General features: G+C 35.4%; 2 protein-coding genes and 1 long non-coding RNA gene across 3 annotated transcripts; 1 reads left to right on the top strand and 2 right to left on the bottom strand.

The window, feature by feature from the left end:
- Window positions 1–9,618: 9,618 nt before the first annotated feature.
- Window positions 9,619–13,885, bottom strand: LOC112296106 (squalene epoxidase 3). Its single transcript, XM_024548278.3, has 8 exons — window positions 13,151–13,885; window positions 12,514–12,625; window positions 12,045–12,219; window positions 11,721–11,889; window positions 11,363–11,581; window positions 10,911–11,186; window positions 10,345–10,623; window positions 9,619–10,176 (listed from the first exon to the last, which is right to left on the bottom strand). Exons 1-8 carry the CDS (start codon window positions 13,427–13,429, stop codon window positions 10,069–10,071), a joined length of 1,617 nt encoding a protein of 538 aa, XP_024404046.1. The 5' UTR covers window positions 13,430–13,885; the 3' UTR covers window positions 9,619–10,068.
- Window positions 13,834–15,080, top strand: LOC141044501 (uncharacterized). The gene is made up of 3 exons (XR_012216067.2): window positions 13,834–13,967; window positions 14,141–14,493; window positions 14,680–15,080. It is a non-coding gene; the product is annotated as an uncharacterized LOC141044501 (long non-coding RNA).
- On the bottom strand, window positions 14,816–16,812 carry LOC112296107 (uncharacterized). Its single transcript, XM_024548279.3, has 2 exons — window positions 16,424–16,812; window positions 14,816–15,616 (listed from the first exon to the last, which is right to left on the bottom strand). The coding sequence occupies exons 1-2, from the start codon at window positions 16,589–16,591 to the stop codon at window positions 15,044–15,046; spliced, it is 741 nt and encodes a 246-aa protein (XP_024404047.1). The 5' UTR covers window positions 16,592–16,812; the 3' UTR covers window positions 14,816–15,043.
- Between the last annotated feature and the right edge of the window lie 31 nt (window positions 16,813–16,843).

Below are 16,843 nucleotides of genomic sequence, written 5' to 3'. Positions count from 1 at the left end.
CCGATTTAAAACTCGAGCTGTCATGAAATACTCCAAATTCTTGTGATCCGTATATACGGTTATTGGATTTGTAGCTCCTTCAAGAAAGTGACGCCATTCTTCGAAAGAATCCACTATAGCAAGAAGTTCCTTATCGTGGATCTCATAATTGATTTCAGCAGCAAAGAACTTCCGAGAATAGAATGCAACTAGATAGAGCTTCTTATCTTCACTCATTTGTGAAAGCACAGCTCCCAAAGCAAAATCTGAAGCATCAGTTTCTAAATAGAAGGCCTTTGTAAAGTCTGGATGTACCAAAATTGGAGCTGTAGTAAATGCTGTCTTCAAATCTTGAAACGCCTTCTCCACCAAAGGTCCCCATTTCAACTTATCTTTGCATGTTAATCGAGTGAGAGGAGCAGCAACTTGAGAATAATTCTTGATGAAGATCCGATAGAAGTTAGGAAAACCAAGAAAGCATTGTACGTCTCTAACCGTCTTCGGAACCTCCCAAGACATGATTGCTTCTACTTTCTTGGGGTCCATCTTCAAACCTTCTGTAGTCGCAATGAACCCCAAAAATTCCATCTCCGTCTGGTGAAATAAACACTTTTCTAATTTGGCATATAGTCGTCACTTGCGTAGTTTCTCCAAGACCAAACGAACATGCTCCTCATGCTCTTCCTCGTTTTTAGAGAATATTAGAATATCGTCCAAGTAGATGACAACAAAATCGTTGAGGTGTTCTCGAAAGATGTCATTCATCATATGTTGGAAAACCGTTGGAGCATTGGTAAGACTAAAAGGCATGACGTTATATTCGAAATGACCATACCTTGTACGGAATGCTGTCTTCCACTCATCTCCTTCCTTGATTTGTACGAGATTATAAGCTCCCCTTAGATCAATTTTTGTAAAGATCTTCACACGTCCAAGTTGTTCTAAGAGACTAGAAATCAAGGGTAATGGGTAACGATTTTTCTTTGTTACCTTATTGAGGCCTCGATAGTCCACACACATCCGTAATGATCCATCTTTCTTCTTCACAAATAAGATGGGTGCTCCAGCTGATGATTTTGAATGACGAATGAAGTTCTTGGCTAGATTCTCGTCGATGTACTTTCGTAACTCTGCCAACTCCGTTTGCGATAGATTGTAGATTGGGCCAAAAGGTGGTTGTGCTCCTTCTTGCAAGTCTATGGCACAATCATATGGTCGGTGTTCCGGTAGTATGTCGACGTTCTTCTTTTGAAACACGTCTTCAAAATCTTTATATTGCTTTGGTATACTTGCTGTTGAGATCTTCTCCTCGGTAGTTGGAGCCGCATAAATGACAAATAGAGTGCCTTCCTTAGATGATCTTATAAACGCTCTTGCTCCAATGAATAAGGATTTCTTTTTTCGAGGTTTTTTACTAGGTTTTTTCTTGGGTGGTTTTGTGAGAAAAGTCATCTTCCGCAACCTCGAATCTATCAATGGATTATGTTTTTCCAACCAAGAAAGACCAAGAATAATAGGATTTGATGGGGTTCTAATAATATTAAAAATAATATGACTACTATGGTCTTTAAACGTTACTTCTATAGGTTTTGATTCATGGGTGATGCTACCAGACAATAAAGGTCGCCCATCTATGACCTCAACATGAACAGGTTTTGATTTTTGTACTAAAGGGATCTTATGACGCTTTGCAAATTCTTTGTCTAAAAAACAAGCAGATGATCCTGAGTCTAGTAGTGCTAAGGTTCTCAGTTTTTAAGGGCCGATAAACAGAGGGATTGTAAAACAAAGTGCAGGTTGGGCAGAAAGAAAGGAACCTGATTGTTGTTGGGATATTTCATTGTCCAGCCGCACGGTTCCTACTGTGGTTGGGCATCCTCGTTTTCCTGAACAAATACTCCCCTAGTCTTGACTATGCCTCGATTTTGCTTTTTGGGGCAGTTTCCGACTTTGTGGCCTTCTCCACCGCAATACAAGCATAAATTTTCCTCCATACGTCGCTTTTTTTCTTCTATAGTAAGAGATTTGATACGTACCGCATCAATTTGCATGTCTTCCACCTCTGAATGCGAATTCACACCGCTTGCCGACATAGTTGGAGCATGGCGAATTGTATGTTGTCTTGAGCGTTGGTCTTGGCGACATTGGAATAGGCGATTATCGCACTTCACAGCTTGGCTAATGGCTTCATTGAGCGTTCGTGGATCAGGAAGAGTTAACAGCAAATCCTTCACATCATCTCTTAAACCCCAATAGAATTGACTCATCAACGCTTCTTCATCCCAATTGATGTCGCATACTAATTGCCTGAAATCCGAAGCATAGATTGATGTAGAACGCATCCCTTGTCGTAGCGACCGAATCTTTGTTGTAGCTCATCGAACCTTATCGTGTTCACCAAATGCTTCCGCAAATGCTTCCAAAAAGGTTTCGAAGTTATTTAATATGGATGATCGTTTCTCAAACAAAGGAGCAAACCATGATAGAGCTTGTCCCGTAAGTAAGGTTCTAACAAGCCCAACACGTGACTCCTCCGTTGAATATCGTTCGGGCTGTAAAACTGTTATCAACCTGATTTGATTGACGAATCCTCGAAACTTGGAACGTGTTCCATCAAACTTATCTGGAAGGCTAACTCGAGGCTCCTTATGTTGTAGAACTAGTGGTTCTTGTCGAACCTGAGGTAAAGTTGTTTCTCCAAGTGCCGAAATTTGAGGCTGGTGTAGTTTAGATTGTGCTATCCCAGATACTCCATCATTATGAAGCCTTGCCACCACTCCTTCAATCTCTGCAATTCTTTGTCATAACGTAGCGAGGGCATTCATAATAGCATCTAACTTAGACTCCGAACTTTTTGTCATACTAATGTCTTGACCTCTGGCCATTCTAAAAGAAGGACAAAAATGACCCTATAAGAGGCAATATTGGTTTATAGGAGGGTAATCCACAACCTATAAAACGCCTTAAGAATTTCAAGAAGAGGGGTAATCCACTCTCTCCAAGAAGAATAAGACTCCAATATTGTAACAGAAGAAGTATCAGTTTAGAGGAGGGTAATCCGCAACCTCTAAAAAATGCTAGTATACCTTCAAGTAGAGGGGTAATCCACACTCTACTAAGAAAGAACTAGCTCTCATATCTCAAGTTAGTGTAGTCTCGACAAACTGTCACGGACACAAAATACAGACTTGAAATCTAACAAGAAGTTCAAGAAGAAGTGGCAGAACTAGATTAAACAGATGAGTACAAGAACAACACCAGAAAGGTGAGCTAGAACTCCAAGAGATGTGTTGTCGAGACTGAAGAACTCTTCAGCCTCGATCCCTATATATACTCCTACTTAGGAAGCTTCTCGAGCTACTTCTATTAACTAGGAAGCTTCTAGAAGGTTCCAAAGGCTTCATTTCTAGAAGGTTCTAGAAACTTCTCGAGCTACTTCTATTAACTAGGAAGCTTCTAGAAAGTTCCAGGGGATTCCTTTCTAGAAGCTTCTAGAAGCTTCTCTTCTAGAAGGTTCCAGAGACTTCCTTTCTAGAGCTTCTAGAAACTTCTCTCTAAAAGGTTCTAAGGAATATGTCCCTAATACCTTGTACTTTGTAGACGAGTTTTTAGGATTTATGCTCTATTTATAAAAATGACATTTATTGATATAAAAACAGACCACAAAAGTCCCTTAATGTGGTTTTATGCAATTGTATCTAAATCATTCAAATAATTGAATATTAAAATTACTTGATTCAAAAGACATTATTATCTACGTGATTAACATCAAAGATAAGATGTCTTTTAGAATTTGTAATTTCTAAACCACTTACTTCACTTATAATAAGATTTTTTTAGTTTAAAATAAAGTTTAAAAGTTGCTTCGAAATATGCTATAAATAAGAAAATTCTCTACAAAAACGTCTTTACTAATGTTTTAATCTTCTGAAGTATTTAGTTGGATTTGTCAAGAGGAGTACAAAAAAAAAAAAAAAAAAAAAGTAATATACAATAAAAAAAAAAAATTGTGGTCTTTTATAATTAAAACATAGCTATAATTAAAAAAAAAATTTGGTCTAAATAATTTAAACATAGCTATTTTTAAATTATTTATAAAATTTATTTGGAGGTTTAAGAATTATTGTTTATTTGAAAGATTATTCAATATTTTAAATCAATTATTTATTATTATAGTATTTAAATAGCATTTAAATATTTTCATAATTAATAAATTGAGTTTATGAAATAATTCTACACCTTATGACTGTATCATAGTCTCTCACTATAGTAAATAAAAACCTTTTAAAAAAAGATTATATAGATTTTAAAATTACATAGTTGAATTTTTAGAAATATAATAATATGTTGTATGTACACTATTTTTTACCTTGATCTCATGCTACATGTGATTCAACATATCATTATATTTATTAATTATAATGATTTGTGCTAGTTAAATATATGTTGTTTATAAGATCAAAATAATATAAAAGTTATAAAAAACGTTTAACCATACTGTACAGTTATTTCATTTAACAATAAGTCTATAATTTCAATAGGTTATTTTTATATTATCCATTGTGTAATAGTAAAGATATAATGATTATTTTTAAGCATCAAAAATAATTATGCATATATTAAAATTAGATAAAATCTTATACATATATATATATATTCAGATACACACATAAATTATATTCATTTTTCTTTTTTGCATAAGAAATAGATATTTTAAAAAAGAAGATTAATATGAAGATTCAATTTATATTTTTTATTGCATAATATATTTTTTTTCAACAATTAAAAATAATAATTTCAATATATTTCAAAATTATAAAAAAATATAAATTTAAGTTTAAATCATCATGGTAGTTTTGTAAGAAAAAAATACAATAATATATGTTGTAGTTTACATCATTATTAAATAATTTTAATATAAAAAAATTCTAACTATGAACAAATATTAAAATTCAAAGTTAGAAAAATATTATTTAATGAATAATAATTTTTTTATTATGACTTAAATATAAAAAATGATTAATTTTTAGCTTGTTAAAAAAATCATACAATTTGTATTAAGTGAATTATTTTTTGTAGAATATAAATGTACTAATATGAGTTATTATTATATTGTATATTTTCAAAACAAACTTCAATTTAGAAAATATTTTAGAAGCGCTTAAAATTATTGATATATATATATATATATATATATATATATATATATATATATATATATATATATATATATATAAATACACTAAAAAATATTATTATTTTATTTATGTCTCTATAAACTTTACATAAATTAATAACATAAAAATAAATAAATTACGTATACATTAGTATGTGCACACATACCTTAATATTTGTATCTCTATTTATACTTATGTAAATACTTATACTCACACACACATACACCCACTCACATACACACAAACACACATACACACACATATATATATATATATATATTAAAATATATAAGTGTCTTACTTAAGTTTATTTATTTATGAGAAAAATGTATTCAAAATATTTCTTATATTACTAAAATATATTATGAATATATTTAGGTATAACTAATATTTAATTAATATAAAAAATTACACATATATATATATATATATATATATTTTATATATATATATACTTATATATGTAATAGATATGCTTATTCTATACACTTCATACCAACTTAAAAATTTAAGTTTTCCTTAAATAGAGTTTTTTATACAAAAAAAATATGCCTTCATAAATATGAATGAGTGCCTCCAAAGGTCAATCGGTCTTTTGAACATAAAAAATACTTTAATTCTAGATTATAGTTATTGCTGCAAAAAGAAATTAAAAATACAAAAGAAAAAGAAAAAGACAAACATTGCCAAATCTTGGAGAGAGATTTGTAAATTAGGATTTGTTTAATATTACTAGCATTATACAAAAGCAAATAAACTCTTAAATAGTCTTATAGAATATTTAGAGTATATCTTAGCTTTAGTATCCCATTTATTTACCAACAATTTTTGTCTTCTAAAGTTTTTGTTCTAAATCTTGGTTGTGTGAAAGGTCCTAAGAGATATGTCATGTTTAAAAGCCACTACAATTTAATATGTAGATCTACTTTTTAAGATTATATCAGAGTACAAGAAAAAAATTTGAGTGATAATTGTATAAAAAGAAAGTAAATTATTTATACTTTTGTTAACTTGTTTTAATTAATCTTTATAATTCCTTAATATAGTTGCACTTATTTAATTACTTTCATTCAAAAGATATCCAATGTGAAATCTATATTTGGACTATTTGATTTCAAAAAGTAGATATGTGTTTGAGAAAAAAATGTATAATGACCTCCATATGAGGAAAATAATTCAGTCAAGATTAATTGGATATGATCAAATAGTATAGAAAGTTTTAATTAAAAAGATGGAAAAGTACCTAACATCAAGAAATTTTCGTAAAGAAAATAGAAAAAAATATGCATGGCAAGAAAATGTAATTAGAATAAGTTTAATTTGATAGCTAAATAGAATTGAAGTATGTCTCAATGTGGCCTAGTAATTTAGATAAGTAGCTTATTTTAGGATCTAATGAAGGTTCTTATTGCTCTTATATCTACCACACAATAAACAATTCGGATACATATTTATATTTTTATATATATATATATATATATATATATTCTTATTAATTCATCTCCATTAATATTTTTTTTGGATAAACTATATTTTGTATCACTGAAATAAAGTAAAACAGTGAATCTTTAACTACAGACAATTGAAAAATATTATTATTTACATTGTGTTTTAAAGTAAAGTTATTATCAAAGGTGGTGAATTAAAACATAAAAGAATGTTAATTTAGAGTTCTATAAAGACTTACAATATTTTTCTTTAGAATGGAGTGAATTAAATAAATAAAAACCCTTGGTTTAAGTAATACAGAAAAAAAATACTAAATAATACTAAAAACATTCTTGAAGTATTTAGATTACGTTTACATTTTAAATGTAGAATAGTACTCCTTACAACAATTATGAAAAAGAAAAAGAGAAAAAATGGATATTATTTATGAGATTATGTTTAATTGATAAGTTATTTACACATAAATAATTTTAAAAATGATATTTAAAATTGAGTCCAAATCTTTATACAAGTAAATAAAAAAATTTATAATTATAAGTATAAAGATTTATATGTGTAAATATAAATCTTATAAGATTTACAAGTATAAGATTTATAAGTATAAAGATGTATAAATATAAATCTTTATATGTGTAAGTCTACATATATATTATAATAAATAGAATGTTTGAGTTTTTTTAATATTTTTTATAAAAAAAATTAATAAATATATGGATACATTTTAAAATGTCTACATACCTTGAAGAAAATAATAAAAAATAAAGCAAGAACTATTACTTTGTTTTATAGAATTTATAAAAAAAAACTATAAAGTAAAATTTAAAAATATTTTTGGTTGTAGCAAATGTTTTTAAATATTCTACAATCTAATAAATTTAAGTAATAATTAATTTTATAAAACCAAAAAAAGTTATGTAAAGTTTATATAAAGATTTGAAAAGATTTGAAAAGATTTGAAAATATATTGAATTGATGTTATATATGCAAAACATTTGAGTATTTATAATAAAGTTCTTCAACTTATAGATCAAATATTATATATTGAATATTATGTTATTATGTTTCTAAAACAATTTTAATGTAATTTTTTTGAGTCATTTAACAATCTTGGTCTCTTGTTAATAACTTTAAGTCAAGGACCTAAATGAAGATAATACACTCTTGTATCATTGAAATAAGAAAGTAGGCAAATAAAAGAGATATTTATTATAGAAAAAACTAGAATGATTATTGTTATTTATACAAAAGCAAGAGAATTTTGAATTAAAATTAGAATACAAGAAAGATATGTATAAGACTAAAGATGGCCACAACCTTGCCTCCATATATATATTAGCTACTAAAAAAACCTTACAAAAACTTCTTAGAAACCATGAAGCTTTGGCTCAAGTGTGAGGTTGTAGGTTGCTTTCTACAAGTAAGAAAATGTTTACAAATAGAATAAGTTTCATAGTCAAATGACATATGCTTAAGAGTCTAAATTTATAATTTACATCCACAAAACTTTCTCAAAGTTTCATGAAGAAGATATTATCTACTTCACATATTCCTATTCACTTCTCAAACCTCAATTTATTTCTATTTATTTAAGTAATATAGGCATCTGTTACACCTTTGTATTTGGTTATGTTTTAATAATTGTGATGTTATACTTTAAGAATCATATTTTATATTATTTAAATTTATTATAATTATTATAAATAATAGTGATAGCATTATTTTTTTTTGTTGTAAATAACATATCAAATTATTCAATCTGTCTATGATTTTATCCACTCTAATAAGACATCAACTTGAATGATTAAATTTATTATTTATTTATACACTTCTTTTAAATAGTATTACAAAGTTATGAACATAAATAATGCATTATACAATTTGAATAATATTACTACAAGTTTATAAGAATACTAGTATATGTAAAATATGGTTTTGTCAATTTCCATGTTAGCAATGGGAATTGTGGTATGAATGCTTTTTAAACTTGTGAAGAATGTTTTTTTAATACATTTTGAGTAAGATATAAAATCTTATTATTTGAGCAATTTTTCTTCTAGATCATTTATTTAATAATAGGAATAGTTTTTTCCCACTCTTTCTAATACATATATATATATATATATATACATATACATATATATATCTCTACATTTATACACATGTTCTAAAAGTTTGTTTAATAGATTTTTAACAACATTTATGATTATTTTCTTCTCATTCTAATCTACTATTTTATTGTGTCATATATTTTAATTTTTAAGAAATATGATTTAAAAAATTAAATTATATTTTTATGTCAAATATTGTGGCAGCTTGTGGTGGCAATAAAAACATTATGGCATGTGGTTAGTCGAAATAACAATACCCAATATATTGTTCTTCTTACTCATGATCAAACTTGTAGTTTTGTAAAAAGAGCAATCTTAATACTTTGAAAACTTGGCATCTGTTATTGTAATTACTTGAAAAGTATTACCAAAGATACAATAAAGTCTCACTAATCAAATCACCTCAACAATCCTAAAATCTTGGTAAGCTACTTTTCATTAAATTAAATTCACAAGGAATATTTGTTGAAGAAAAATATGTTAGGTTTACAAGAGAAAATACGCATATTTTAAGTACTTATAATTTGAATTGGCCACAATTGTGCAGAAAACACATAAAAGTTACACCTTATTAGTTTATTGAGTTATGGTGAAAACAAAATAATTTCATACCAATATTCACTGCTAAAAGCATGCAATCAAGGAACATGATACTTCATGAAACAATTTCATTTTTTACTGTTACTTCATGTTCATGCGTATTCAACAAGTATAAACTATGATATCAATTACGAGGCAGAAGTTGTGTTGCCAAGAATGTCCACTGCATTCTTGGTCAGGTACTCCCGTCCCCAGCAACATCTCCATGTCTCTCTTCGAAAACACTCTTTGAAAACAAGATTTAATGCGAGCTTTGCAGAACATTCAGCTAATTTAAGGCCTACTGTCACAATTGAGAACCATGATGGGAGAAAAATCTATGAATCAGCTTGCTATTTAAATCATATGGTACATAACACTGAAGAACAAGTGACAAAAATGTTAGCTCCTATGCTCTCAGAATCTTTTTCCTGTATGCTTAGCTCCAATTAACCGAGCTGATCCCTGAACATCGAAGCTCAAATTCTAGCAACTTGCCAAATCAGCAGGAAGTTGGACGTCACAAACAACAATGCCTAAACCGTAGCTGGAAGGAAAGTTTACTACCATTGGAATATCTTTCTTCAGGATGTCTACCAAGCGCAGCGCTCATCATCCAAATCACGAAGTCGATTATAAAACTGTTATGAAGCAAGTCATGACCGACATTGAAAGTTAAGCAATCGAGACAGGAGGAACTGGTTGAATTAATGACCAGTCTCTGTTTATTAGTAAACGAGACCGGTTAATTTCAATACCGCACCATCACATTTCACTTACTCCTCTGCCGGTGGTGCTTTGTAATATGCAGGAACCATATTTGGAAAGAACATCTGCCTGACTCCTTCTGCTTTAATGATCGGGAATATAATATTCGCAGCTCCCTGGAAAGCAACCACAGTTGCGAAGCTATGAAGAAATCGTAATATCGTAGTGTGGAAAGAGGTATGGAATCGTAGACAGATGGCGATTTGATTTTGAACCAAATATCGAGTGATCAGAAACCGTAGATAAATTGAATCGAGTTTGAAGCTAAAGAAGAAGGGACGTACCCGTAGGAGACGTGCGCCAATCCATACCCTTGACGGTGAAGGAAAAGGAACAAGGAGTCTCCCTACTCCATATACAGCAACCGCAAAGAAGTGGACCACTAGACTCAAAGGACGAGGGTTAAGTCCAGACAAAAGGGCAACTGGTCCACTTGAGAAGACACCTCCAATGCTCAAATAGTCAAAGCAAGCCTGTCTCATTTCTTTCATCGCCAAATCAGGGGAGTCACAAAACACTTTGTAAAGGGCTCCCGCAAGAGTATTGATAGTGGCTGCAACAGGCTGCACAACCAAAACCAGGGAAGACCTAGCATGTGTTAAAAATAATAGTTGAAAAGGCATTGCAGAAGTTACGTCAGCGCTAATCCCTTTCAGTAAATTTAGAAAACAAAACACTTCGTTGTTTTCCAAAGCCATGTTGCAGTTAAGATGAGTACTGCATCAAGTTTAATCAGTGTCTTCCAACATGCTCGAAATGATTAAATACTGACATTATGTGTATAAGATAATGCTGGTCATGCAGACACATATACACAAAAATAAATAAACAATAAGAATAGAAAGCACACCTTGCGTCGCGTGTAAAAAGCCTGCAAGTAATCGCATAATGATTGAGCATCATGAAAACTACTTAAAGGCCTGAGCATGTCCCGGAGCAGAACAATATCGGAAAGAGCCACGGTCATGCCGCCGCCTGTCAGAGGATGTCTCATGTTGAATGCATCCCCCATAAGGAGAGCTCCAGGTGTAGGCCTTGGCAATGCAGGCATGGTCTTGTTTGGCATGGATCGAATGTTTCCCTTCTCTATAGCAGCAAGGAACGAAGACTGTATTTGCCCTGGTAGCTGAAAAGCATTGCAAGTAACATGAGGTTTCACCAACACCACATAGAATAGCATATCATGCTCTTTACTGTATAACTTTCTCCAAAGCCTCAGCAGAAACCAACAAAGGCAAGGAGACAGCAAGTATTGCAGAGATCCTGATCGAGAAAACGCAGGGAAGGGGAGAGAGCAATTACCTGAGGAGCCACTACAGTGCGAAGATGTTTGGCCATATCACCATTACCGATGGAGGGCACTTTCTGGCCAGGAACATCCACAAGACATCGAACCTCTGTGCTGCTAATAGGGTAAAGAAGGATGGGGGATGGGTCCGCCAAAACAACGTGCCCATGGCTAGAGTAAGGCAACTCACAGTTCTCCAGCACAAGTCCGACGAAGCATGACGGGACATCAACCTGCACAAACAAGAGAAATTGACATATTGTTGGTCAAGGAAGTAGCGCCATAGAGCAACTTAAGTTGTACCAATAGTATTCGTCAAAACTCACACAGAGTGATCTATGGAGTAAATGATTCATGAAAAAGGGACGGGACCTTCGGCTCACAAAGCTTGCGACGCAAATTTGAGAAGCAACCATCGCAGACGAATGTAAGTGGAGCCTTGGCCTCCTGCTCTTGACCATCAGGTGTTCGGTATCTCACGCCGGTGACAACACCTTCGTTCTCGATTAAGCCGAGGACAGTAGCTTGCTCCAATTTCACTCTGCAGACGTCAATGTAGTCCCAGAAACAGTATTACCACGCCATACATGAAAAGAAAATGAAGAATTGTAGAATCACAAATATTGTACACAGCTCCAAAGCAATCACGAGAGTACAGCCGTCATTCCGTATTTGAGGGGGGGTTCAGTTGCTTACTGAGGAATCGAGGCAGCTTTCTCCCGCATTTTCATAATGAAACGACCATTGTGAAAGCTGCGTCCAGCTATATCATCTCCATATCCCTCAAGAGGATATCCCACTTTAGCATCTCGCCCTTCCTTAAACAGAGCGTATCCCACCACTCTCTGTGCATCGATACCTTCTAAACAATCTGCACCAGTTTCAACGCTTCCCAGGTAAGCATCTGTTGGTGTAAACAACTACAAGCCAACCTCTAGTTGGGAAATACAGAATTATCCCTAATTTGATCAGAAAAGTGTTGTTGACCTTCTCAACAGACTCGATGGGTTGATAATGGATATTCTCTTTTACTCTGAAACCCACGGAAATGGTCCTCCTACACCAGACCTCAAAACCAGTAAAGTTAAGAATAGACGTGCAAATTCATAGCCCTGACAAGAAAAGATGGAAACAGCAGATATCATAAGTTGAATTGAAGTAGCACCTTTTAGACCTAATTCTAGAAGCTTCAGGTATCCTCCGGGCTGCAGCAGCTCTCCTACAATGCGATCTGGCTCGCTCAAGTCCCTCTCCAACACCAATACTCTTCGCCCATCCTACCAGCACACCGAGCATCGTCACTAGACCACTTTCGGTCAAATAAGCAAATACCATACTCGCAAATAAGCTTCATAAACCAGGTTAGCTCCAGTGGTAGATACCAATGTATCCCGTACGTGACCAAGTACAGAATGGAAGAAGAGCACAAACAACGATGAATAGGTTCTTGCGGAAAATAGGGTAATGTATATCTGCCGTCACTCCTTGTATATGCGGTTGGCGATGCGAATTCATAGGTGCAGTCTCCACACACAAATGGGTGAGATAAGTATCATGCATGCATGCAAACTTGTTGGATACAGAATGAGGCCAATACGCGTCTTGAGTCCTTAACATTGAATTATGAGCCACGCCTGGGCGGCTAACGGTCGCAGATCGTAACCCACAGGCCCGGCGAGACACAATGTGTAACAAATGCAGCATTGAATAACTCGTGATAATATCGTCTGTGTTTCTTAACCCACCTCCAGCTATACCCACTATCGAGACGACAGTCTCCCGAGAGAAGAGTAGGCGTGTACCTTTCCGAGAGTACACGCAAGCGCCGACCCTGCAACACCAGCCCCAACGATAATAGCATCCAAATCGCCATCACTGCGCACCCCTCCATCAGCATCACCCACTGACACAACCCCACCGCCCTGTTTCTTCTTCCCCACGGGCTTAGTCCTTGTCTTCCGCAGGAACACACCCGCCATTAAGGCTCCAACCAGCACGGCACCCAGAACTGCCACCCATCCGCCAATCTGCGCCCAACCCAAATCATGAAACGGACACTGCTCCTCGCCATGCACCCCCATTGCGACCTCCGAAACCTTGACACTATGAGGCAACTTCCCTCGCCTCTCGCGTCGCTTCAACCCACCAGCACAGTCATTCAGAAAGGGAACAGCTCTCCGTTTCACAAGTCCCCGAATACTTAACCATATAGAGCAGGTCAGTGGAAGCAAAGACAACGATCAAGAGGGACGTAACGGTAGCGGAGGTGATCCCGTGCAGACGAGGCAAAGGGGAGCGTCGAGGAAGAGAGGGATCCGGATCGACTCAACCCATGTGCCAGCGCCGTCATGCCAGGCTCCAGGGGAGCGAGAGCTTCACCTCCGGAGGGGGGGCCTTGTGGTTGCTCCTGGATCACATCTTCCGCTTCACTTACCTTCCTTTGCCTTACAGTTACTATTGTGCCAACAGGCTGTTAAACCACGCGGCTCCACCTGCGTCATCACGAGCGTGGGTGCTTGTCACGCACTCATCGTAAGACACTTGAAAGTTCCGCCTCTCCTCTTCCCTAAGGTGACCTTTTCCCCATCGGCTTGGCTTGCGTCCCTCGGTGCAAACCTGGTAAGGAAGCTGTCATGGGGTTGTGGAGCTTTGCATTGTCGTTTCTGGCCAAGCCACATGTGTATTTCAGGATGCACTGTTGAATTGGTTTTTTTTTTTTTTTTTTTCTTTTTTTTTTTTCTTTTTTCAATACTGAGGTGAATTGTGGATAATTTCAAGTGATGTGGTTTCAGATTATTTGACCAAGTGCCAAGGTGACTTGCATGGCTAATGTAGTGATCGGTGCTCATTGAGACATGAACTTGCGATTCGAACTCTGGTTATTTATAAGAGAAGTGACTTTGTGTCTAACACAGCTTACTCTGGATCACAGCCCCTGCACTTTCATCGGATTTCTCACACAAAGTTGAACTACGATGAACATTCTCTAATTGATCTTAATTGAAGAAAAGCTTACTATTAAATTGACAACCAGGTGTTTGCAAGGGAGATGTTATCCTCTGAGCATTGCTTGTAGGAGCTTCCCTCCACTTGAGGTTGTGAGCTAAATGGGACAACAATCTTCCTGAAAGGTTGTGTCCTCAAGGTAGTGCATTCTCTTGCATTAAAGTTACTTGATCGCATCTATGGTTCAAAGAACATGAACGTATTCTATAAGAGCATAAATGGGAATAAAACAGCTGGCAATTGCAGTACAGAAATTCAATGTACATGCCACATTCCGCGGGGATGCGTGTAAACACATAAAGAATGTATACCTACTCTGTTTCAGGTGTATGTGATGGGTGGCCAAGGCAACATCCAATCATGACGAGACATGATACGCCCACAAAATCTGGGAATAATTTGCACTACAAGCAGAAATTGAACAGGAACCAATCCCATGTCTACGAGTGGAACACAGTGTCTGAAAACAATTACCCCAATGTGAGGAAATCAATATTACTCAACTGAAGTACTCTTAATTTAATCTTAAGAGAACCCATGTAAAATAAACACTTTGGAATCAACGAGAAGTTGATAAAGCGACACAATAGTAATAAACCTTCTCAGAATAAGGAAGATTTGTGAAACGTAATACCAATTACCAAATGTCTAAGGATATTTACCAAACATAATACCAATTACCATCTGTCTTATGGAGTCAGGATTTGATGAAGCTCAGTGTCATTTTCATTTCTGGCTTCCTTCTTTTGCACAATCTTGAATGTGACGTTGAATTCCTTGGCCATGTCCAGCGATTGCAACAAGAAGATCATAACGATGGAGCAGACAAACATAGGAATCGGTCCAAAAATCCAAAGCAACAAGGGGAAGGAGAAGTAGTAGCCTCGCAAGCCAAGTGTAAAGAAGTTCTGGCTCCGAAAAATGAACTCATTTACGTATTCAGGTGTCAAACCTGGAGAATTGTCGCCAACAGGAATGCTGAGCAGGAAACTAGCGTGGCTTGCGTACCGGATAGATTGCACATGACAGACAAAGGAGAAAAGGAAGCAGAGTAAGAGGCACAGGTACTTGAGAGTCGAAGTGATGTTTCCGGTCTCTCCGTATACAAAATGCGTCAGTGTCCTGCTTGTGCCTCCGGATGTGCTACTTACTAACGCTCCGATGATAGAGCTTAGAGTGATGGCTGTGGATGCCAATAACGTCGAAGCCATGATGCTGTTGCGGAGAGTTTGTACTGCCAAAACACCGTTCTTCTCGCTATCCTGTGGATTCAACAAAAAGCATTACCATCTCTGGAACAAACTCTTCAACAATAGAATTTTAAACATTGAAGATTTAACTGGCGATTTCATACACCTCAGAGCAAAGTAGCAACCGCAATATTACCCTGGTTACATGAGGATTGCAAGAATCTTCCAAAACAGCGGTCACTCCAGATTATGTCCAAAACAAAAAAAACTTTAACAGAAAGTCATGAAATTCTTCACTCTCGAAAATTGCCAGACGAAATACTTCAGAAATGGCGTGTTTTCATGTGAATTCTATGCTGAATAAATCATTCCAATATGTAGCCATAGACGACAGAAAGCCCTAATTCCTGGCTTTAGAAATCATCACGTATCATCGACAGTGTTTCAAATGGTATTTAAATTTTGTAATCATCAACCGCCAAATACTCCCACCCCGACCGATTGCACAAAGAATTCTAATCGTGAGCAGTTACGGACAATTCATGAGCATGATTTCTTCGCCATTCACGTTGGACTCCACAAACATCGGATGCCACAAATATTCAGGAACTAAAACACAGTCATGTACACACAGCTCCGAGAAAATCTCGAAAACGGGTGCGGATTATGCAAAGCAATGTGCCAAGCGCACAGAGGATCCACAAACTAACGTTACATGCTTCCCGAAAATTGCAGAGAGTAAAATTACACGAGAAACAAGACTACACGTGGTTAGCAGCTGGCCCGTGGTGGTCCCTGGACTGACACACACATTCGAAGCTTCAAGCAAAGTGCGCAAAACGCAAAGGCGAAACCGAGGCGAAGGAAAAATCGACGCACACTCATGATGTTACGGACCCACGACTGCCTGTTGAGGTGGTTCACGCCGATGACGGTCTTCTCCGGATTAAACTTCACCATATACCACAGATACGCGTGGTACACTGCCAAAAGCAAGATCCCCAGCGGCACCAGCACCATGTCCAGAAACCTCGACTCCCAAGCCATCTCTACCTCTCCCGCACTTCGCCCGCATCTAAGAATTCTCAAAAAAACTTGGAAAACGAAACCGGCATAGCTAGGAATCGCACATCCGATTCCGGCGCGGGGATTGGTATCGCAACCAATGAGAGAACATCGATCCTTCTCAGTTGAAGCATCTTACAAGTCACACCAGCAAGACAGCGCACAGACATTCAACCGGAGGATCCAATTCGCACGGTCACCATGGCTCGACACGAGTTACGGCGGCGCTGTAGA

Source organism: Physcomitrium patens, chromosome 19, assembly GCF_059467195.1.
Source record: "Physcomitrium patens ecotype Gransden chromosome 19, ASM5946719v1, whole genome shotgun sequence".
In the NCBI taxonomy this organism is placed as follows: Eukaryota; Viridiplantae; Streptophyta; class Bryopsida; order Funariales; family Funariaceae; genus Physcomitrium; species Physcomitrium patens.
The sequence above is the reverse complement of the archived record's forward strand: the minus strand, read 5'-3'. Positions and strand labels throughout refer to the sequence as shown.